This window comes from Ascaphus truei, chromosome 1, assembly GCF_040206685.1.
Source record: "Ascaphus truei isolate aAscTru1 chromosome 1, aAscTru1.hap1, whole genome shotgun sequence".
Taxonomy (NCBI): Eukaryota; Metazoa; Chordata; class Amphibia; order Anura; family Ascaphidae; genus Ascaphus; species Ascaphus truei.
In genome coordinates this window covers 6595899-6619157 of record NC_134483.1, presented here as the reverse complement: position 1 = coordinate 6619157, position 23259 = coordinate 6595899, and the positions used below count along the sequence as shown (strand labels likewise).

General features: G+C 52.1%; 1 protein-coding gene across 1 annotated transcript in view; it reads right to left on the bottom strand.

The window, feature by feature from the left end:
• LOC142462825 (uncharacterized) overlaps positions 1 to 21773 on the bottom strand; it is a 130428-nt gene extending 108655 nt beyond the window's left edge. The window contains exons 1-6 of the mRNA XM_075586333.1: positions 21674 to 21773; positions 18559 to 18670; positions 17823 to 18064; positions 12277 to 12400; positions 10607 to 10641; positions 9296 to 9499 (exon numbers count right to left, since the gene is read on the bottom strand). Coding sequence (XP_075442448.1) covers positions 9296 to 9499; positions 10607 to 10641; positions 12277 to 12400; positions 17823 to 18064; positions 18559 to 18670; positions 21674 to 21773 — 817 coding nt within the window. The remainder of the gene's footprint in view (positions 1 to 9295; positions 9500 to 10606; positions 10642 to 12276; positions 12401 to 17822; positions 18065 to 18558; positions 18671 to 21673) is intronic.
• Positions 21774 to 23259: the final 1486 nt, after the last annotated feature.

Sequence of the window (23259 nt, the reverse complement as noted above, 5' to 3'; positions counted from 1 at the left end):
GTTAGTTTTTTACACTTTGCCGCCGGCTGAAGACGGAGCAAATGGCTCAGACGTCCATGCAGTTCAGTCGCCGCGCATGCGCCTCACCCTGGTTTTTTATTGCTGTGGACACTCCAGAGACTGAGGGGAATGTGATGATGGACATGTGGGTGGGGGGATGGTACGCAGTTGTATTGAGGCACTGTTATTGATATAGTGTTTTGAAGTAAGGTGTTGTCATTGTTCATTCAGTAAACCTGTTATCCATAATACTGTGTATGTGGTTTCTGAGTGGGTTCCTATGTAGGGTCATTCTACATTTCCATAGAATCCTACATAGGTGGAGGCGCTGTAAACGAAGATCCGTTCCCGAGGAGTCACCCCAGGCTCTCATTAGCGGAGGCTCAGACCTCCTGTGAGCCTGACAGGTATACGCACCACACCGGTAACACCGCATGTTCTACTCACCCACACTACATATGAGATTGGGTGGGGTGGAATACCCGTTACATTTGGAGGCGCTGCTGAGATAGACCTGGGGTGCCCGGTATATTTTTTTTCTAAATTGTGCTATTTTTGTTCGCCATGAAGAAGTCACGTGCTGATTTCCCGCCCGCGCGGGAAAATGTTGCAGACTGTCCGAGCTTGGCGGGAAATCCTAAGCCCCGCCCCCGCCAACTGAATAACTCTGTGACGAGCCAGAGTCACTCAATGAAAGAGTGTGCTGCCCCTCCTTCAGATTCCACCAGGGGGAGCAAGCACTGTGAGCCTTCATCCGTAACTGCTGTCTCCATCAAAGAAAGTACTGGGGGCAAAGAAAATTGCTCGCCGTCATATGGACTCTGGCCGACGAAGGCCGGGGCCGTATCCTTTTTGTTGTGTCCGTGTATGATAGAATCGTTGAGTCCGTCGGGTAGTATGAACTTTGGTGTTTTGACGTGCCTGATAAAGGGGCGGTTGGAAGACGCGAACGAGGATGGGTGCCTGGAATGTTTCTGTAACCAGGGTGACTGCTCATTTTGTAAATTGGCCTGGGGACGCATGTGTGGCTGCTGCAGGATACCGACTCTGCAACCCGTGCCGTTGGCGGCTACAGGACAGACCGAGGAAAAGGGCACTGTGGCCGACATAAATGAAATACTCTTGGTTTTCTGATAATGATGATGAAACAGACTGTAAGGGAGTACACCCCAATGTGTATGTGGCCTGGCACGTGCCAGGAGTGAAAGCCCTTACATTAATGTGCACATGCCTGCAAAAAGCTTATGTCCAAGGAGCCGACCTATTTCAGCTACCGCTGGATTTCAAGACCGGCACTGTGGATGGAGAACTGAGCATACAGTATTTTAGCCCTACATGTGACTGTTCTAGAGCGGCATTGGCGTGGGAGCCTCAATGTGAAGATTGCGGTGCCTGGTTCTTAAAACCTATTGTGCCCCAGCCTAAAGAGCCGGTCAGTATAACTAACCCATCTACCTTTCTCATAGACATTTCGGAGGGCCAGTGCGCCCAAGTGAACCTTCTAGACCTGGTTCCTGAGCAGGAACCACAGAACCCGGATCAGCCAATCCTGGAGCCGAGCAACACGTTGGCGGAGGATCCGATCGTGATGTTGCCAGCGGACAAGGTTGAATCCCCATCGGTGGCGATGCGCCTACCGGCGAACCACCCCAGCAGTGAGACAGAGGAATCACAGGGTAAGGTGTATATACCCCCACCTTCTTCTAGTGAATCCAGCGACCCGTCACTTGTGGTGATGCGCCTGCCGGCGGACCACTTCAGTGACACCAAGGAACACACTATCTCGGCGAATGCAGAGCCTGCTGTGGGCCCGTGTGCCCTAGAGGAAGTGTGTCCCGATGTTGCGGACAATGCTGTGGGCCCGTGTGCCCTACAATGGTCAGTCCGACCTACTACAGAGGTACCCTCGGTCCTAGAATGGGGACCAGTACCTAACGCCGACAAGGGTGAGTCGACTGCCCCAGGGGTGTCGGGGGTGAGCCTCCAGGTGACCGCGGAGCACGATGGCTCCTTAAGTCTGGTCGCCCGGGTGAAGGGTTCCCCTCTGCATCGCGTCCTGGCGGAGGTGTCCTCACTAGAAGGTAGCTGTCCAGAGGAGAGAGTGGACCAGTGTCTACCGCCGATCCTTCCGGAAGAAGGGAAGCCCATCGTCAGCCAGCCGAGTGGTAAGGAACCCCCTTGTTCCTCACAGACTCCGATGGAGGTGGCCGTGAAGAAGGCCAAAGCTATGGTTCCTGAGCGGAGTGTGAGCCCGTGTGCTCCGACACAAGTGGTCCCAGGACTGGGATCCAACGCTCCCGAGTTTTCAGCGCGTAAGTGGACTGCCCCAGAAGTGCCAGGGGCAGGTCCCGATACCACCAAGGTGGGAACTGACAGCGTCCCCGAGGACCTGTTGGCCCCCGTGATTCACCGCAGGGGTAAGGTGTCTACTTTTTCCCCCCTGCCAGGTGGAACCGAGACATTTCCCAGTGCTCGCTTCTCAGTGGAAGCCTCACAAGTCCGTAGGGACAAGGACTGTGTAAAGGACGATCCAGGGAGACTGGCCTCCTTTACGCCCAAAAAGGAGCGTGCCATTCGCCAGGTGGTGGACCGCGGGAAAGGTCCTGGCCTCCTGGTCTACCGCATCCCTGCCGCGGATGACCGGGTAAAGGTCTGTTTCAGAGACATTGTGCTACTCCTTCCACCAGGGGGAGGAAGTAGCGAAGAGCCAGTTGCTGTCGCTGTAGAGTGTGCTCTCCAAGAAATTTTTCTGGGGGAGGCTCACGGACGCAAAAGTGAGGTACCCCCACATGATCAGTCAGGGGCACCCCACAAATGGTCTCAGCCAGCCTCGGGTAATAATGGGTGTGATGTGCTGGGTTTCAGGGATGTTGCAGCCGATATGTTATGTGTACGGGTTATGCCACGAAAATTTTCAGTGTGTAAAATTGTACCATGCTATGTCGTTCCCCAAGCGAGGGCGTTGGGTGTTTCACCAAGGGGAGAGTGTAGCCAGGTCACCTTTTTCCCTCCTTCACCCCCCAGGGAGCCTCCGTGGCCACGGACGCTGTCGGGTACTGCCAGAGGCAAGCGGCAAACCCGACGGCCATTCAGGAGGGTGGGGGCCGAGGAAGGAGCTCGCCGGAGTGCAGGAGATCTCCGGCGGCTCTTGCACAGGGCGCCGCCATTGCGCTTCAACTCGCGCATGCGCAGTGAGTCCCCGGCAGCCCAGTTAGCTCGCGCATGCGCAGGGAGGCTGCGAGAGACAGGGCAGAGTCGCGCATGCGCAGGGAGAACCCTAGAGCCAGGGAACAGTTGTGTGAGGGCAGGGAAGGCGCAGGAGAGTCGCGCGAGAGTAAGGGAAGTTAGTGAGAGGTTGCGGCGGCCATTACAGGTTTGTGTAGGCAGAGGGAAGGCACGCACGCGGCCTCAATGTTATTGTAGGGGCCTCGGGACTACAATTCCCATGAGGCATAGCGAGGCAGGCACCAGGTGCTTGATAGGAGCCAATAGGGCTGCAGGACTGCCCTGGAGGAAAGAGATACATTTTCCCGGGCTTTGCATGAGTCACGTCAGTTGGAGCAGAGGAGCTGAAGGGGAAGGAAGGATGCGGGGAGTGAGTGCAGCTCCTGCATCCTGATAGGTACCCTCACCCTCCAGGTAGGCCCCAACTCCCCACCAGGTTAGTGGGTAACTGATAAGGGACGGCCCTAGATAGGGAGGTCACCCTTAGGTGTGTGTAATGTGCAGGTTTGGCAGTGCCACAGCGGGTAGTGCTGTGCGCACTGGCAAATAGGCACAGTGTGTGCAGTGTGTTTGCTGCGGGTCACTCAGGTTAGTCGGTTGTTAGTGGGAGTCAAGACTGGGCCTCGTTAGGGGAGTAGGAATACTATTAACCCCTTAGGTCCCAGATAGACTCTCCCTCTCCAGTGAATGGTGTGTACCGTTCTGTGTGTGTTGTGCTGCATGTGCTGGGCGCAGTGTGTGCAGCGTGTGTGCATCCCTGCAGGCTGACAGTGTGAGCTGTGTGTCGGCTGCAGGTGCGTAGGCTGTTAGGAGTATCTAGTAGTAGTAGTAGATACAGTTAGGGACTGGGTAGCTAGGGGAGTGGGGCAGGGTATTACTCCGCAGGCCCTAGGAGAGTTCCCCTAAGCCACCCAGGTTGCGGTTCATCAGGGACAGGCCCTAGGTTAGGGTTCCTGTCACGCTAGGATTAGTTAAGGATAGACAGGGATAGCGGCGTGGCTGTTCCTGTGGTTCGGTTGCTGTACCAAGAGACTGTTGTGTTCCCGTGGAGCGGTGGGACCCTCGTTGGGGTCCACTGCAGAAGTACCTGGATAGGATCAGACGGACGTCTGACCCTTTTAGAAGACAGTTGCAGTCCCGAGCATCGGAGTGCTCGGAAGGTACCTCTGTGTATGTTAAGTGCACCACCGGGCCCCAACACAGGGAAGCGCTACCCCTCACACTCACACTGGTCTTTATTGCTGTGGACACTCCAGAGACTGAGGGGAATGTGATGATGGACATGTGGGTGGGGGGATGGTACGCAGTTGTATTGAGGCACTGTTATTGATATAGTGTTTTGAAGTAAGGTGTTGTCATTGTTCATTCAGTAAACCTGTTATCCATAATACTGTGTATGTGGTTTCTGAGTGGGTTCCTATGTAGGGTCATTCTACATTTCCATAGAATCCTACATAGGTGGAGGCGCTGCAAACGAAGATCCGTTCCAGAGGATTCACCCCAGGCTCTCATTAGCGGAGGCTCAGACTGCCTGTGAGCCTGACAGGTATACGCACCACACCGGTAACACCGCATGTTCTACTCACCCACACTACATATGAGATTGGGTGGGGTGGAATACCCGTTACATTTATATGACATGTATTACTACTGTGAAGCGCTATGTACATTTTATGGCGCTATACAAATAAAGACATACATACATATGCAGCTCTCTCTGTGCAGGGAGATGCGGCTCTCTCTGTGCTGGGAGATGCAGCTCTCTCTGTGCAGGGAGATGCAGCTCTCTCTGTGCAGGGATATGCAGCTCTCTCTGTGCAGGGAGATGCAGCTCTGAGCAGGGAGATGCAGCTCTCTCTGTGCAGGGAGATGCGGCTCTCTCTGTGCTGGGAGATGCAGCTCTCTCTGTGCAGGGAGATGCAGCTCTCTCTGTGCAGGGATATGCAGCTCTCTCTGTGCAGGGAGATGCAGCTCTGAGCAGGGAGATGCAGTTCTCGCTGTGCAGTGAGATGCAGCTCTGAGCAGGGAGATGCAGCTCTCTCTGTGCAGGGAGATGCAGCTCTCTCTGTGTAGGGAGATGCAGCTCTCTCTGTGCAGGGATATGCAGCTCTCTTTGTGCAGGGATATGCAGCTCTCTCTGTGCAGGGAGATGCAGCTCTCTCTGTGCAGGGAGATGCAGCTCTCTCTGTGCTGGGAGATGCAGCTCTCTCTGTGCAGGGAGATGCAGCTCTCTCTGTGCAGGGAGATGCAGTTCTCTCTGTGCAGGGAGATGCAGCTCTCTCTGTGCAGGGAGATGCAGCTTTCTCTGTGCAAGGAGATGCAGCTCTCTCTGTGCAGGGAGATATGGCTCTCTCTGAGCAGGGAGATGCAGCTCTGAGCAGGGAGATGCAGCTCTCTGTGCAGGGAGATGCGGCTCTCTCTGAGCAGGGAGATGCAGCTCTGAGCAGGGAGATGCAGCTCTCTCTGAGCAGGGAGATGCAGCTCTCTCTGAGCAGGGAGATGCAGCTCTCTCTGTGCAGGGAGATGCAGCTCTCTCTGTGCAGGGAGATGCAGCTCTCTCTGAGCAGGGAGATGCGGCTCTCTCTGAGCAGAGATATGCAGCTCTCTCTGTGCAGGGAGATGCGGCTCTCTCTGTGCTGGGAGATGCAGCTCTCTCTGAGCAGGGAGATGCAGCTCTGAGCAGGGAGATGCAGCTCTCTGTGCAGGGAGATGCGGCTCTCTCTGAGCAGGGAGATGCAGCTCTGAGCAGGGAGATGCAGCTCTCTCTGAGCAGGGAGATACAGCTCTCTCTGTGCAGGGAGATGCAGCTCTCTCTGAGCAGGGAGATGCAGCTCTCTCTGAGCAGGGAGATGCAGCTCTCTCTGAGCAGGGAGATGCAGCTCTGAGCAGAGATATGCAGCTCTCTCTGTGCAGGGAGATGCGGCTCTCTCTGTGCAGGGAGATGCAGCTCTCTCTGTGCAGGGAGATGCAGCTCTCTCTGTGCAGGGAGATGCAGCTCTGAGCAGGGAGATGCAGTTCTCGCTGTGCAGTGAGATGCAGCTCTGAGCAGGGAGATGCAGCTCTCTCTGTGCAGGGAGATGCAGCTCTCTCTGTGCAGGGAGATGCAGCTCTCTCTGTGCAGGGATATGCAGCTCTCTCTGTGCAGGGAGATGCAGCTCTCTCTGTGCAGGGAGATGCAGCTCTCTCTCTGTGCAGGGAGATGCAGCTCTCTCTGTGCAAGGAGATGCAGCTCTCTCTGAGCAGGGAGATGCAGCTCTCTCTGTGCAGGGAGATGCAGCTCTCTCTGTGCAGGGATATGCAGCTCTCTCTGTGCAGGGAGATGCAGCTCTCTCTGTGCAGGGATATGCAGCTCTCTCTGTGCAGGGAGATGCAGCTCTCTCTGTGCAGGGAGATGCAGCTCTCTCTCTGTGCAGGGAGATGCAGCTCTCTCTGTGCAGGGAGATGCAGCTCTCTCTGTGCAAGGAGATGCAGCTCTCTCTGAGCAGGGAGATGCAGCTCTGAGCAGGGAGATGCAGCTCTCTCTGTGCAGGGAGATGCAGCTCTCTCTGAGCAGGGAGATTCAGCTCTGAGCAGGGAGATGCAGCTCTCTCTGAGCAGGGAGATGCAGCTCTCTCTGAGCAGGGAGATTCAGCTCTCTCTGAGCAGGGAGATTCAGCTCTCTCTGTGCAGGGAGATGCAGCTCTCTCTGTGCAGGGAGATGCAGCTCTCTCTGTGCAGGGAGATGCATCTCTCTCTGTGCAGGGAGATGCAGCTCTCTCTGTGCAGGGAGATGCAGCTCTCTCTGTGCAGGGAGATGCAGCTCTGAGCAGAGATATGCAGCTCTCTCTGTGCAGGGAGATGCGGCTCTCTCTGTGCTGGGAGATGCGGCTCTCTCTGTGCAGTGAGATGCAGCTCTGAGCAGTGAGATGCAGCTCTCTCTGTGCAGTGAGATGCATCTCTCTCTGTGCAGGGCGATGCAGCTCTCTCTGTGCAGGGAGATGCAGCTCTCTCTGTGCAGGGAGATGCAGCTCTCTCTGTGCAGGGAGATGCAGCTCTCTCTGTGCAGGGAGATGCAGCTCTCTCTGTGCAGGGAGATGCAGCTCTCTCTGTGCAGGGAGATGCAGCTCTCTCTGTGCAGGGAGATGCAGCTCTCTCTCGGTGCAGGGAGATGCAGCTCTCTCTGTGCAAGGAGATGCAGCTCTCTCTGAGCAGGGAGATGCAGCTCTCTCTGTGCAGGGAGATGCAGCTCTCTCTGTGCAGGGATATGCAGCTCTCTCTGTGCAGGGAGATGCAGCTCTCTCTGTGCAGGGATATGCAGCTCTCTCTGTGCAGGGAGATGCAGCTCTCTCTGTGCAGGGAGATGCAGCTCTCTCTCTGTGCAGGGAGATGCAGCTCTCTCTGTGCAGGGAGATGCAGCTCTCTCTGTGCAAGGAGATGCAGCTCTCTCTGAGCAGGGAGATGCAGCTCTGAGCAGGGAGATGCAGCTCTCTCTGTGCAGGGAGATGCAGCTCTCTCTGAGCAGGGAGATTCAGCTCTGAGCAGGGAGATGCAGCTCTCTCTGAGCAGGGAGATGCAGCTCTCTCTGAGCAGGGAGATTCAGCTCTCTCTGAGCAGGGAGATTCAGCTCTCTCTGTGCAGGGAGATGCAGCTCTCTCTGTGCAGGGAGATGCGGCTCTCTCTGTGCTGGGAGATGCGGCTCTCTCTGTGCAGTGAGATGCAGCTCTGAGCAGTGAGATGCAGCTCTCTCTCTGTGCAGTGAGATGCAGCTCTCTCTGTGCAGGGAGATGCAGCTCTCTCTGTGCAGGGAGATGCAGCTCTCTCTGTGCAGGGAGATGCAGCTCTCTCTGTGCAGGGAGATGCAGCTCTCTCTGTGCAGGGAGATGCAGCTCTCTCTGTGCAGGGAGATGCAGCTCTCTCTGTGCAGGGAGATGCAGCTCTCTCTGTGCAGGGAGATGCAGCTCTCTCTGTGCAGGGAGATGCAGCTCTCTCTGCAGGGAGATGCAGCTCTGAGCAGGGAGATGCAGCTCTCTCTGTGCAGGGAGATGCAACTCTGAGCAGGGAGATGCAGCTCTCTCTGTGCAGGGAGATGCAGCTCTCTCTGTGCAGGGAGATGCAGCTCTCTCTGTGCAGGGAAATGCAGCTCTGAGCAGGGAGATGCATCTCTGTGCAGGGAGGTGCGGCTCTCTGTGCAGGGAGGTGCGGCTCTCTGTGCAGGGAGATGCGGCTCTGTCTGTGCATGGAGATGCAGCTCTCTCTGTGCAGGGAGATGCAGCTCTCTATGTGCGGGGAGAAGCATCTCTCTCTGTGCAGGGAGATGCGGCTCTCTCTGAGCAGGGAGATGCGGCTCTCTCTGAGCAGGGAGATGCGGCTCTCTCTGTGCAGGGAGTTGCAGCTCTCTCTGTGCAGGGAGATGCAGCTCTCTCTGAGCAGCTCTTACAGACCCCAGGCAGAGAGCACAGGCAGATCTCAGATCACTGCTATCCCGAGCGGTGTTGGCATCTTCCTACCAAACGGTGTCTGACTGGCGATAAATCTTTCTGGATACCGTGATAACACAGACGTCAGACCGTGAGGTGGGGACCTGCCAACCCGATCCATGTTACAGCGAGGTGGGGACCTGCCAACCCGATCCATGTGACAGCGAGGTGGGGACCTGCCAACCCGATCCATGTGACAGCGAGGTGGGGACCTGCCAACCCGATCCATGTGACAGCGAGGTGGGGACCTGCCAACCCGATCCATGTGACAGTGAGGTGGGGACCTGCCAACCCGATCCATGTGACAGCGAGGTGGGGACCTGCCAACCCAATCCATGTGACAGCGAGGTGGGGACATGCCAACCCGATCCATGTGACAGCGAGGTGGGGACCTGCCAACCCGATCCATGTGACAGCGAGCTTATCGGAGCTACCTGAACCGGCCCCTTAGTCTTTACATATTCGGCAAAGTCCTGGGGCGAAATGGGGGGGAAAAATTCATTTACAGGTTGAGATGAATACCTGTGTATTATACTACTGTATATTACACAGGTTTCCGGTCACAAATATGGATTGTACATGATACTGATTAGGAGACAGCACCGCAGGCTCACCTGGAATGGGCCTGAGCTCTGTACAGAAAACATCGCTCACATTCCAGCTGTTCTTGTTCTCGCTCTGTATACAGCGGATTGTATTGTGGTTAGGTCGATATTCGGGAGGGCACAGCACTGTCACCTCGTCCCCCTGGTTATAATAATCTCGCTCGGGAGAGACAGTTAGGTTTGGGCCCCAGTCTGTATTCTTGCGGCATTTCCCTGTTAAAGAAAACAGCAGCGTTATAACCCGTATAATAGTGAACATACCAGGATAAACATCATTTAATTCATTAACTACTATTTCCTGATAATCATCACTCCAAATACCACATCTGAGAAAGGACGAAACGTTAATAAATAAAAAAAATACTATTCTATATATTCTTTCACCCCCTGTGAGTGTCTGCATTTCTCACTTTTTTGATTATTTCATTTAGTTTCATATGCACCCTGGCATGCGCCTCTGACTGTGTGCAAACTTTGTACTGTATTATATATATATATATATATATATATATATATATATATATATATATATATATATATATACATACATACATACATACATACATACATACATACATACATACATACATACATACAGTGGTTGACAAATCACCAAAAAATCTACTCGCCACACAAAAAAATCTACTCGCCACCTAGTACCAAACGTGTGTTGCTTGGGCCAATATTTACTCGCCCGGGGGTTAAATCCACTTGCCCGGGGCGAGCAAATGTATAGGTTTGTCGAACACTGTTATATATATGTGTGTGTGTGTGTATATATATGTGTGTGTGTGTATGTATATATGTGTGTGTGTGTGTGTGTGTATATATATATATATATATATATATATATATATCGCACTTTCCCCCACCCCCTTGGAGGGTGTGTGGCTACTGTGTGTGTGGTGAAATACCTGTGGCTCACAGGAGGTCTGAGTCTCCACTGCAGGGAGCCTGGGGTGTAACTGGTACGGTGTTCTTCAGCGCCTCCACCTGTAACGGATTCTACTGTGTGGATTTACCCGTTACAGGACCTATATATATATATACTTATACAATAACTACACACACTGGGTAAAACATAAAATAACTTTACTACGGAACGATAATATGGCTTCTGGTTACAGCCTACCCGCCAGGCCTCGCACGGCCGTGACCACCCGCCAAGTGTCCCACACACTTGTTCACAGTCCCCACAGTACCTAACGGGGCCCCAGGGCACCCAACCACTCTAGTGTCCACAAGGATATAACCCCTCACCCTTATATGTGGTCAGCGCTGCCACTATAGTGTATGTTGGTGCACTTGTGCGTGGGGTACCTGCCGGGTGCGTCCGCACTCGGGCGTGCTGTGTCCTGTGATGGGGTACACGGACTCAACGATGATCCGTGAATCCTGTGCTTCTGCGTGGGGTGGTCCCGCATGGGACGTCCGCCTTAAGTATAGAGTCTTCCGAGGGGTGATCTGGTCCCAGACAACCAAGAGCCAGGATGCCGCTGTGTGCCACTGTGTGCCACTGTGTGCCGCTGTGTGCCGCTGTGTGCCGCTGTGTGCCGCTGTGTGCCGCTGTGTGCCGCTGTGTGCCGCTGTGTGCCGCTGTGTGCCACTGTGTGCCGCTGGGAGCTGTAGTCCCCCACGGAGCCTATTCTAACTAATGCTCCTCGCGCGCCTGTACTGCGCAATGCAATACAAGATGGCGGCGCCCTGAGCCCATCGCCCACCACAGCCCTCCCCGCAGCACCGGTGCATACCTGCTGGCAACAAGGGGCCCTGGGTCTCCCACATGGTGTTGTTGGGGAATACCAGGACCGGCTTCTGGGGTTGTGTCCAAATTCCACTTATAGGTGCAGCGCCTCCATCTTGTGCAGCCCCCAGCTGTATGGGGTGAAGTATCTGCAAAAGAACTTGTCCCTCGCCTCCCAATATACTTCACTCTCAGGCAGGAGGTATAGGTAAAATGCAGACGTCTTTATTTGATCTTCCTGTTAGCAGCAGTCTCACACACAGCAGCAGTCTCTCACACACACAGCAGTCTCTCACACACAGCAGATAGAAGGTATTCACCCTCAGGATGTCCCTGAACTCACTCCTGGCCAAGGGCACCAAGAGTGGTTCTTGCTCTTTCCCTACCCTCTTTTAGGGTAGGAGGTATGGGATTACCCCCAGCCTCCCCTAAGGGAGGGCCTCAAGCTACCAGAGCCCTGGCAGTTTAGCACGGGTACCCGGTCTCTCTCAAGGGTAGAGACCAACTGACCAAATAGGAAGTGGCAGCACAGTAAGTAGCTCCAACAGGCACCACCCATGTGTCTTCTAATTGGACACAGAGCCTAGTGACACTGCCGTCACTGACTCACTGCACTGCATGAAGTGGGGAAAACCTATGATTACTCCTGGCAAACTTGCACTTACCAGGTATTACTGCACAGGAGGAGGGCAGACCTATAGCCCAAACCACACAGGGCTACATTTAGAACACAGAGGCAATATTTGTAAAGGTATCATGAAACATGGCGTATCGAAACGTTTTAAATTCCAACAGAATAAGAATCACTAAAGACTTTGAGTCATGAGTATAGAACAGATTGCGATGGGTGCTAAGGGAGGTGATCGGTTCTGAGAATAGCGCACGTGGGAAACCTAGTGGATTCATGAGCTTGGTACTTTGTCACCAGGTGGTCTCAACGAGGAGATCGACTTACATGTAAAAATATGCTTATGCAGAAATATGCAACAATTTGGTTATTTCCCTGTGTTTAATAGGTTAGGGAATTGTGTGGTACTGTACAGTATATAAGCAGAGAGGGAGGTTATTATGATGCTCTCTCTCATAATACATCTTTATATTTATGCCACATGTTTACATACACGTTATATAACGTATGCTGCACAACACATGTATAAAAGGACTCTGATGTTACTCACCTATACATTGGGGTTCTCCCTGCTGTGTGTGAAGCTGAAACCGCCTGCTCACTTCCTTGCATTCCTACCAAAAGGTCTTATTCTCAAACTGCTGCTGACAGGAAACCTCAACCAGACCTTTTTCCTGCAAGTCTTTAAACGTTGATGGAAAATCAACCATATCCACCCAGGGGGCTGACTTTGTGCAAACGCCTGGGAAGCAAAACACAAAAACGCTGCAATAGTATTGTGTTTATTCACAACATACCATTCAGTGATATCAGGTCACAGTGTAACACACACGAGAGGAAAGTGAGGGGACACGACATCCGTGTTTTCATGGGTATGTGGGTAAATAAGCAAAACAACTACTATACAAACACAGGAGGCTAGAATTGCACCTCATTGCAACTGGAGTCTCTCTTCTAACACACCCTGTACCCGTCTCATCTGGCAGCCGGGAAAGGGTGCAAGGCGTTCACTACAGCTACAGCTAGTTCTCTTGCATTAGCAAGTTTTGATCTCCCATTTGCTCTCCTACGGTTCTTCTCGGTTCTCTTTTTAAGTTCCTTTACCACGTCCCTGGCACCGCCCAGTTGCTTTTATTCCCCTGTTACAAGGTCTAACGTTATCCAACCCCCCCCCCATTATAATGTGACTCTTTCTACAGCTACAAATTGCATCTTCTCACCTGCCGTGCCGACCCACCCAAAACTCATTAAAACTCCTAAGCTACCACCACTTCCTCTCCTTTCTTCAGCTCCTGTTGTGTGATAACATGTCCCCCATACCAGGACATATACTAATCCTATCCCGTCACCATGCTGGTTTCCAAACTTCCTCTGCGAAACGCATTAACAACCCCAACAATGGTATCCCCATTACCTGCCTCCTAACCCCTCTTTTCTCCTGCTCAGCGTGTAATGTTATGCTCTGGGACTTAATTAAGTCAATGGTACTTTCTGTGGGGCAGTGCCAAATCAACACTATTGCCCACTGACACTGCCTGACCTGCTCAACTGTCCTACAGTGGCAGCTCCTTCCCTCGCACCCATAGATCTGGTGACGGATAGAGCAGGGAGTAGGCAACCTCAAGTTCTAGCTCCCTGCCCTTCCTTCTCATTCTCTTCCATTGCAGCTAACACTATTCATCTTCCCCCCTGTCCCTCGACGGGTTACTGTCGTAAATGTCACTGCTATGAAAATAGTCATCTCAGTAGGCCTGAAACAATGGATGTTGGAATAAATCATCTCGTGTTGCTAGAGACAGAATGCTTCATCGCTATGTTCCTCTTTGCAATATAACACATAATATACTTGATCCGCCATGTTTGTGCATAACGCTGCCACCTTGGCCCCCAGTCTCTCTCTCTTCTGACTCCCCCCTCTCTCATTCTTGGAAACTTTCCTATTCGCAATCCTAACATCCCAGCCGTTCCTAAAGTGCTCTCCTTAATCTGTCCTTTTGCCTCAGCCAGTGGAGTAACTTTCCTACCCACCGTGGTGGTCACTGACTTGACCTTGATTTTTCTGGTGTCTGCCCCATCTTTTCCAACATACCAGGTCTCATCTCGGACGACCACCAACTTTGTTTTTCCCCTCACTCTCTTGATGGCACCAGGCTTGGTAGCCCCATGGTCTCCCGGAACCCTGGACCTGGAAGTCCCAGCTCATATACCGTGCACAAGCATATACAGACTTTAAACACACATACATAAAATATATACTTTAAACATTTCTAAGCCTTATGGGGGATAGAATGAGAATCCTGCACTTTATTCCTACTAGCCATATTCCCCACACACTATACCGGACTTAGACTTTAAAACTCCTTGCAACCTTATGCATGGTTGGAGTACCCCCAGAACCCCAATAACGGATTCTGGGTGACCTGGGCATTAACTGGGCATCCCCTCTTATACTAGCGACCCCTTTACCGTTCCAGGGATACCTCACATCCCTATGCCCCATTTACCTTTCTGGTCTGTGCTGAAGCAGGGAATCCTAGCGGTGAGTCGCGCAAGCGTTTTCAAGGAGGGATTTTGACCGGAGCATTGTGCCTATATGTATCCGGGATTCCGACCTGATTCCCGGGTACATTTTTGGGGTATCAAACAACTCTGGACCCTGACTACCTAGGCACAATCTGATAACACTTTCTCTACAAACCCCACCCTGAAACTCATAGCCCAGCAATCTCTACTCGCTGGCACTCCCTGCTCGCTGGCACTCCCTGCTCGCTGGCACTCTCTGCGCGCTGGCACTCCCTGCGCGCTGGCACTCCCTGCGCGCTGGCACTCCCTGCGCGCTGGCACTCCCTGCGTGCTGGCACTCCCTGCGCGCTGGCACTCCCTGCGTGCTGGCACTCTCTGCGCGCTGGCATTCCCTGCGTGCTGGCACTCCCTGTGTGCTGGCATTCCCTGCTCGCTGGCACTCTCTGCGCGCTGGCACTCCCTGCGCGCTGGCACTCCCTGCGTGCTGGCATTCCCTGCGTGCTGGCACTCCCTGTGTGCTGGCACTCCCTGCGCGCTGGCACTCCCTGCACGCTGGCACTCCCTGTGCGCTGGCACTCCCTGCTCGATGGCACTCCCTGCGCGCTGGCACTCCCTGTGTGCTGGCACTCCCTGCGCGCTGGCACTCCCTGCTCGATGGCACTCTCTGCGCGCTGGCACTCCCTGCGCGCTAGCACTCCCTGCGTGCTGGCATTCCCTGCGTGCTGGCACTCCCTGTGTGCTGGCACTCCCTGCGCGCTGGCACTCCCTGTGTGCTGGCACTCCCTGCGCGCTGGCACTCCCTGCACGCTGGCACTCCCTGCGCGCTGGCACTCCCTGCTCGATGGCACTCCCTGCGTGCTGGCACTCCCTGCGTGCTGGCACTCCCTGCGCGCTGGCACTCCCTGCTCGATGGCACTCTCTGCGCGCTGGCACTCCCTGCGCGCTGGCACTCCCTGCGTGCTGGCATTCCCTGCGTGCTGGCACTCCCTGTGTGCTGGCACTCCCTGCGCGCTGGCACTCCCTGCGCGCTGGCACTCCCTGCGCGCTGGCACTCCCTGCTCGATGGCACTCCCTGCGCGCTGGCACTCCTAGAAAGGCAAAAATACAGAAAATTCTTTGCCGCATAATTTACAGACATGCATTGACAATCACTGGGCACAAGAGCTGACACTCCCGAACCCCAATACATGGATCAGAGGTAACCAAAGGGGCTAAAACCGTTATTCTGAGCCTGGTTACCCCCTCACCGTCACACCTCTTCAAAATCTGATTGAGCAACAGTTTTTTTTTCTTTCCTCTAACTCACAATCTACAGTATGTCATCTTCACCTTTAACCCCCCCACAGACACTGCTCTGATAAAAATGTGCCTCTTCCATGCTAAATCCTAGCGTTGTTTGTTTTCACACACTTTACTAGGCCGCTCTGTTGCCTTTGATACCGTTAATCACCATCTCATAGTCTATAGTCTCAATTCCATTCCATTCCATTCCATTGGCCTTTGTGTCATATCCTATCTATCTGACTGCTCCTTCAGTGTTTCCTTTACCGACACCCCCTCTTGTACCCTCCCACTCAATGTTGGTGTTCCTCAGGGCTGTTTTACGACATCTTCTTTTCTCTCTTCCACCACTTCCCTGAGCAAACGCATTGTTACAGGTGCTCACCACAAACAGGACGGAACCGCGAGGCTGAGGTGGGGATAATAATAATAATAACAATAGCATGTTCTTGTATAGCGCTGCTAGTTTTACGCAGCACTTTACAGAGACATTTTGCAGGCACAGGTCCCTGCCCCGTAGAGCTTACAATCTATGTTTTGGTGCCTGAGGCACAGGGAGATAAGGTGACTTGCCCAAGGTCACAAGGAGCTGACACCGGGAATTGAACCAGGCTCTCCTGCAACAATCTCAGTGTCAATCAGTGTCTTACTCACGTCCAGGAACTGAGAATATTTAACCTCTCATGGCGCTTACGATTGAAGAATCTTATACACCTGCAGATGATGTCCAAACTCCTGAAGACTTTACCTCGTGCAAAAGGAGCCAAATATAGAAAACACTACAATAGTGTATTACCCCAATAACATAACAATATATGCTGGCAATGGCAATTTAATACTCCAAACTGGAGGAATAATATCAATAAAATGAGTCCAATCGTACATCACACAATAATAACGCGCATATACAATGAGTGCTCCGTGCACTCCGAATATGAGTTGCTCCGCCAGGTGGGAAAATTGGAATCACCGGAGGTGACTAGGACATTCGCCTTAGTGTGGAAATATCACTAGCTGAAGTCCCGCTCTCAATATGGTAAGGAATCGTCAATATCAGGGATACTTTGCCACATCTACGCTCAACTCCACTGAAGTCGCGCTGATCGGCTCCTCTGATGACGTCACAACCGGTGTCGGTCACGCTACGGTGTCCTCGCTGTGCCACAACATCCAACGCGTTTCGAAACTCCCAGTCCACGTCCGGAGTGCAGAGTGATAGTCGTATAGCCGGGTCAGGGTTGGAGAAGGTAGAATAGTCGTGATATTCGCCCCGGTCAAGGGTTGGAGAAGTCGGATGGTCGTGGAGGGTAGCCGGGGTCCAGGGGTAGAGAAAGTAGATGTCCAGATGCAAGCTGAGGTCTAGGATTGGAGAAGTCGGGGGCCCAGATACTGTAAGGGATCGGGGGGGACGCGCGCCTCTCAGCGGGTCCCCGTCACCTCAGCGCCCAGCGCGGCTGTCAGCTCCGGTTCCCCGCTCCCTCGGCTCCTTACCTCTCCTGCTCCCACGCCATGCCTCTCCTCCGCGGCGCACGCCACATCCTCCCGCACGCGGCCGGGGCACGTGCGCGGCAAGCTTACAGAGTGCGCGCGCATCCGATCCTCTTACTCGTCCGCCCGTGCCACTGGCTCCGCCACCCATCAGCTGCAGGCGATTTCAACTACTCCCCTCTCTGAGTCCCTCCCTGCTCACCTGGACCTATCCCTCGGATCGCTCAGACAGGCCTGCGCTCCACCCCTTGCTACCATTGGTCCTCCTGCATATATAACCCCAGTCTGCCCTCTCCTTCCTCGCTCTGCATAGTTCCTCTGTGACTCCTGTTGTGCGGTTGTCTATGCCAGGCTCTGTTCTCTGTTACAGCTCTTGTTCCTGTCCCTGCCCCTGTTGGATACCTTTGGATTTGATCTCGGCTCTTGTTTGACTACATGTACTTCGCTACCCCTGGACTCGGCTTTGGACCTCACTACGCTGCTCTCTCCTGCCCCTGACCCACGGCTCTTGGACATTAACCCTCGGACTTCTGGCACCCCGGACTCGGCATGTATATCGTTAACCCTTTCTCACCAGGCCCGGCAACGCATCTTACCACACTCCGGGCATGCCCCCACTGCTGTGGGTGCGTGTTATACCCTTACCCACCTCAGTACTGGGGACTGGCCAGGTCTGCGGGCACACAGGCGTTACAGATACAAGCTGAGTTCAAACACTAGGAGAACAAGACAGGAGCAGAATGCACAAGGCAACAGGACAGGACAGCAGGATGCTTGGGTAAGCACTACGTTACAGAATGAAGATTATGCTCAGCCAATTTGCAAGAGGAATTGGTGAGCATATAAAGGCCTGATAGCCAATGGCGCGTCACCCTTGTCGTCACGGGACGTGTCGAGGCAGAGCCTAAGTTTGAACCCTGTGATATCCCCTTGCCCGATAGTGCGGCACTTCCACATAGGTTTCAGGGCTTGAGGTGCATCACCTGTGTCGTCACGGGACCTGTCACGGGGCTGGAGCCTAAGCCCGAAGACTGTGGTATCCCCTTGCCCGATAGTGCGGTGCTGGCGCGTAGGTTTCTGGGCTTGAGGTGCGTCACCTGTGTCGTCACGGTACCTAAGACCGATCCTCACACGCATATAGTCATTTAGCTTCCATTACTATTTCCATGCTAGTGACACCCAAATCTACCTGTCTTCTTCCAAAGTCCCTACCTCTCTTTAGAGGCACGTTTCTAAATGACTTCGTGCTATTTTATCCTGGTCGCTACCTCAACCTCAAAATGTTAAAAAACCAGAACTAATAATGTTCTCTTCCTCTAAGTGTAACCCTGTGTGTGACTTCTCGCTTACAATACAGAACTCCATTATCTTTCTGATACAAAAGCCAAATCACTATGACACCTCCTTCTCCCATATGTCACACACCCAGTACCTCGCCAACTACTGTCACTTCCATCTCCACAAAATTACTTACAGTAAATAAGCCCTCTCCTCACCATGCAATACACACAAAATCTAATTCATTAAATGAAGACAACAAAAAAAACATAAAATACATATCATTAAGAAATAATGAAGCGATACGCAATATCCATGCTCTAAGCTTACACTAATAAGGAACTGGAGTTTTGAGGGTACTTTTGAAAGTGTGACTGGTGCACAAAGTTGGGGTGCAGACCCTCAAAAATCTTGGAGAAGTCTTGGAGGCTTGAATGAGCGGCTGTAATGAGGGAGGAGACGAGCTGTAGGACACGAATCGGTGGAGACTGTGTGTGGGAGAGAGCATAGACATGTAGAGAGATGTTGTGTCATGGAGAGATTTGTAGGTGAGACCCTTGAATGTGATTTTGCTGGGTGTGCGTGGCCCGTGGACGGATTTGCATAGTGAAGCAGCAGATGGTGAGGTACAGAAGATGAGCCTTGCAGCATTTAGTATGGAATTGTGGGAAAAGTAAGAAGAGGGGGAGACCGCATAGGAGCAGGTTACAGTGTCATGTTGGGGTATTAAAAGTGCATGCATTACATTTTGTGTGTGCAGGTCCCTCTGTCCTCGGGCACCAAAATGAGCTGATACAGTTTTCAGCACGGGGACTCAATTTTTCTGAACAATTCTATGTACTGCACTGTGTACATGGTCAGTGCAATATAAAAAATATTATCATTTCATTATAATAAATGCAGCAATTGAATGGCAAGGAACATGATTGCATGTGTAGAGATGGTCTCAGGATTATCACTGTTTCCATGATTCCTTAATACATTCCAAAATGATTTGCTTGAATAGAGTAAGATTACTACTAAACGTGTCTTTAGCCATTATCTGGGTTAGGCATTACTGTATGTGTCATTCTAACACTTTTTTTTAAAATAATTTTTTTGAATTAACTTTATTGTGGTTTAGATTAAATAATCCCTTTTGCATTGATTTCATTGTTTATTCATTTTTTGAGTGATGGTCCTCCTTCTCCCCCTCCCCCTCTATTTTTGGGGGTGGATTTTGCTGCATTCAACAGTGAGGGTGCGGGACCTGAGCACCTACTGAAAATATCATCTTCCCAAAACACGTGAGTGCATGGTCCAAATATCGGGTGGGTACACGTCTTCAGTCATGAAAATGCTGCATGGTCAATATTGTTGGGTTCTTGCGAATCCAACACGCCGCCTGTATGTAAGAGTCACTCAACCTTTAAGGCCCTAAAAGGCTTATGAAAACGCATTATTCATCCCATGGAAACTGATTAGACCTCTATGGTTCTGAATGCATAAAAGGGGGTTCTGGGAGAATCATCTTTATAGGAGAATGTGAGTGCTGTAAAAAATGTTTCTGCTCATACAGTATATTATTAATATTATATTATATTAATGTAGCCCTATTTCCTACTGACATAGGAAGACTACTAATGCTGTGTGTACCTGCTGGCTCAGCGATATCTGATCCTCCGCTAACTGGGAGCCTGGGGCCACAATATATTTGGCAGCGCCTCCACTTGCCCAGGATCCCCAATTAATAAGAGTCCCCTGGACAAGAATAACAATAATATTCCATATAGTATAACGGTTTACTATAAGCGAATGCAGAACATGAACATACATATGAATAACTGGTCACCATGCAAGCCGATACGGCAATACAGTAACATAACACCTGTGGCGGGGCCACCTCCACCCTGGAGTGATGTCTCTCTCCCACCACTGCGTGTACCCTACACCGTGTCCAATGTTCTGGACCAGTCCCTTGGTCACTCAACCTTTAGTGTCCCCAAAGAACCCTCCCCCAAGGCGGGATCAGCACCTGCAGGTACCGGTGTTGGTGCACTTAGTATAATACCTTCCGGTTGCTCCAGAAGCCAGTAACTGTACTTCACAAAGGATCAGCCGATGCAGCGTAGTCGCCTACGAGTCTGTACTTGAGTCCAGCAGCTTGATCCCAATCACCACTCTCACTGCAGCACACGAAGACACAGTGTCCCTGTATACTGATATCAATAACGGGTATGCTGCCCCTATCTATGGCGTTCCCTGCAATACCACAAGCTAGTGGTGACTCAGGGCCTGCACTGGGGCCTAGGGGAAATCTCTGGCCTATGCAGTGGGTCACCGACACCCTGCAACACACACCTCCACTCCCCTAGCTTCCCCGGGGCGCACTGGCTAGCGTGGTCCCCACAGCTCACTTCTCTCCCCGCAATCCTGCCTTCCGATTGGCTCCTGAGTCCCCTCTGGCCTACTGAGGCTCATGGGGGTTGTGGTTCCACTAAGAGCCTTCAATCTATTGGTCAGCCGTTCGCGCGCTTACTCTGCACATGCGCGACCTTCCAAGAGCTCCCTGCAGCACCTCTATGCTACGCATGCGCAACGATCCATCATGGCGGCGCCCTGTGCTAGTCGGGCCACCGCGGAGCCTCGCCGACACCCGAACAGTGCCTGCTCGACCCCCCCCAGCTGGCCTGTCGCTTGTCCCTACAGCACACGCAGCTAGGTACAAGAAAAGAGAGGCTCAGAAACACCACTACATTAATATGGTGCCAACATATTCCAAAGTATAGTACAATGCAATTGTTCAGACACAATGAGTCCCCGTGCTGAAAACTCTATCAGCTCATTTTGGTGCCTGAGGACCAGAGAGACCACAACATATATATAAGCATATAAGTGTCACAGAGGAGTGCTACTGAGCATAGCAATATATATATATTTAAAACCAGAGACATACCATAAAACACAGACAGAGCTCAGTGCACATCCAGTGAAACTCATACACGGTACAGTGCCTAAATATACATGTATAGATATCTATTAAATAAAATGGTCTTTTAGTTTAACATTTTGGCCAAATTGTTGTAAGCCCCTGAGCCACTACACGGCAGACCACATCTCAAGGGTCCATAACACTAATGAGCTCTGTCTGTGTTTTATGTTCTGTCTCTGAGGACCAGAGGGACCTGCACATTGGAACTCACCCTCTACTTTCAACCCAGCTCCATTCTTCAGCCCATGTTCTTATCCTGGGTCAGTCATACCATTACATTGCAAGCTAGTTACTGCAGAAATACATCTCGCCCTCTGTTCACATACGTGTTTGATGGTTTTATTTTATCATTTTAGTTCCCTTTCTTATTATGCTTCTATTATACAAGCGTTGCATGTATTGTTGGTGTTCCAGAATATACAGTAAGAACACTACATTATAACAGAATGAGGAATACGGGCTGAGAAGCATTACCTTGAAGAACAGTCACTTGAAAGTCTTGCATGTCATCCAATCCAATCCTCTCTACCCCACACTGGTAAGTGTCAGAATCCTCTGGTTTCATTTCTCTCATAGTCACGGTGAAGCTCAATAAATCGGGATTGTCCTCAATAGAGAGTCTTCCACTTGTTTCTTTCTCCGAGTTTGTTGTTGAGATGAGAACATAACATTTGAGTCTTTCTCCTCCCTTACACCAGTACTTACTTTTACTCCTAAAGTTAGCATGATAATTACACAGCACTGTCATTGATTCTCCATAGGGGATGGTGATAGGAAGAGAACAAGTTAAATCCCAAATACCTATTTGAAAAAAGAGAAAATAAATAAATAAACATTTACCAGGAAAGTAAAACAATGATTTTTTTTTATATATATATATATATATATATATAATAGTATATATATATGGAAAAGGGGAAAACACAGGCGCAAACTGTTAACTAAACAATAAAATATGAGCATGAATGGACTGGGGATATATTAGAGTCCTTGATTTCTCTGAAATAAAAATAGAAAAGAGACCAAATATGGTGAAGTACGTTTTGTAATGATCAATGCGCAAAGGTAGATCGCTACTTACAAAGTATCAGAAGTTTAAAGCATATAGGATATAAAATCCGCTCTGTCCTGCTGCCTGGAGTGATGGTCTGCTTCCTCCCCACGTGGAACGCCGAGATCCTCTGTGGTAGGGTTCCTCCGCCTGCAGCTGCCCTCCTGAGCTCCCTGCTTCCTCTCCGCGTGGAACGCCGAGATTCTCTGTGGTAGGTTTCCTCCGCCTGCAGCTGTCCTCCTGAGCTCCCTGCTTCCTCTCCACGTGGAACGCCGAGATCCTCTGTGGTAGGTTTCCTCCGCCTGCAGCTGTCCTCCTGAGCTCCCTGCTTCCTCTCCGCGTGGAACGCCGAGATCCTCTGTGGTAGGTTTCCTCCGCCTGCAGCTGCCCTCCTGACCTCCCTGCTTCCTCCCCACGTGGAACGCCGAGATCCTCTGTGGTAGGTTTCCTCCGCCTGCAGCTGCCCTCCTGAGCTCCCTGCTTCCTCCCCGCATGGAACGCCGAGATTCTCTGTGGTAGGTTTCCTCCGCCTGCAGCTGTCCTCCTGAGCTCCCTGCTTCCTCTCCGCGTGGAACGCCGAGCTCCTCTGTGGTAGGTTTCCTCCGTCTGCAGCTGCCCTCCTGAGCTCCCTGCTTCCTCCCCACGTGGAACGCTGAGATCCTCTGTGGTAGGTTTCCTCCGCCTGCAGCTGTCCTCCTGAGCTCCCTGCTTCCTCTCCGCGTGGAACGCCGAGATCCTCTGTGGTAGGTTTCCTCCGCCTGCAGCTGCCCTCCTGAGCTCCCTGCTTCCTCTCCGCGTGGAACGCCGAGATCCTCTGTGGTAGGTTTCCTCCGCCTGCAGCTGCCCTCCTGAGCTCCCTGCTTCCTCTCCGCGTGGAACGCCGAGATCCTCTGTGGTAGGTTTCCTCCGCCTGCAGCTGCCCTCCTGAGCTCCCTGCTTCCTCCCCACGTGGAACGCCGAGATCCTCTGTGGTAGGTTTCCTCCGCCTGCAGCTGCCCTCCTGAGCTCC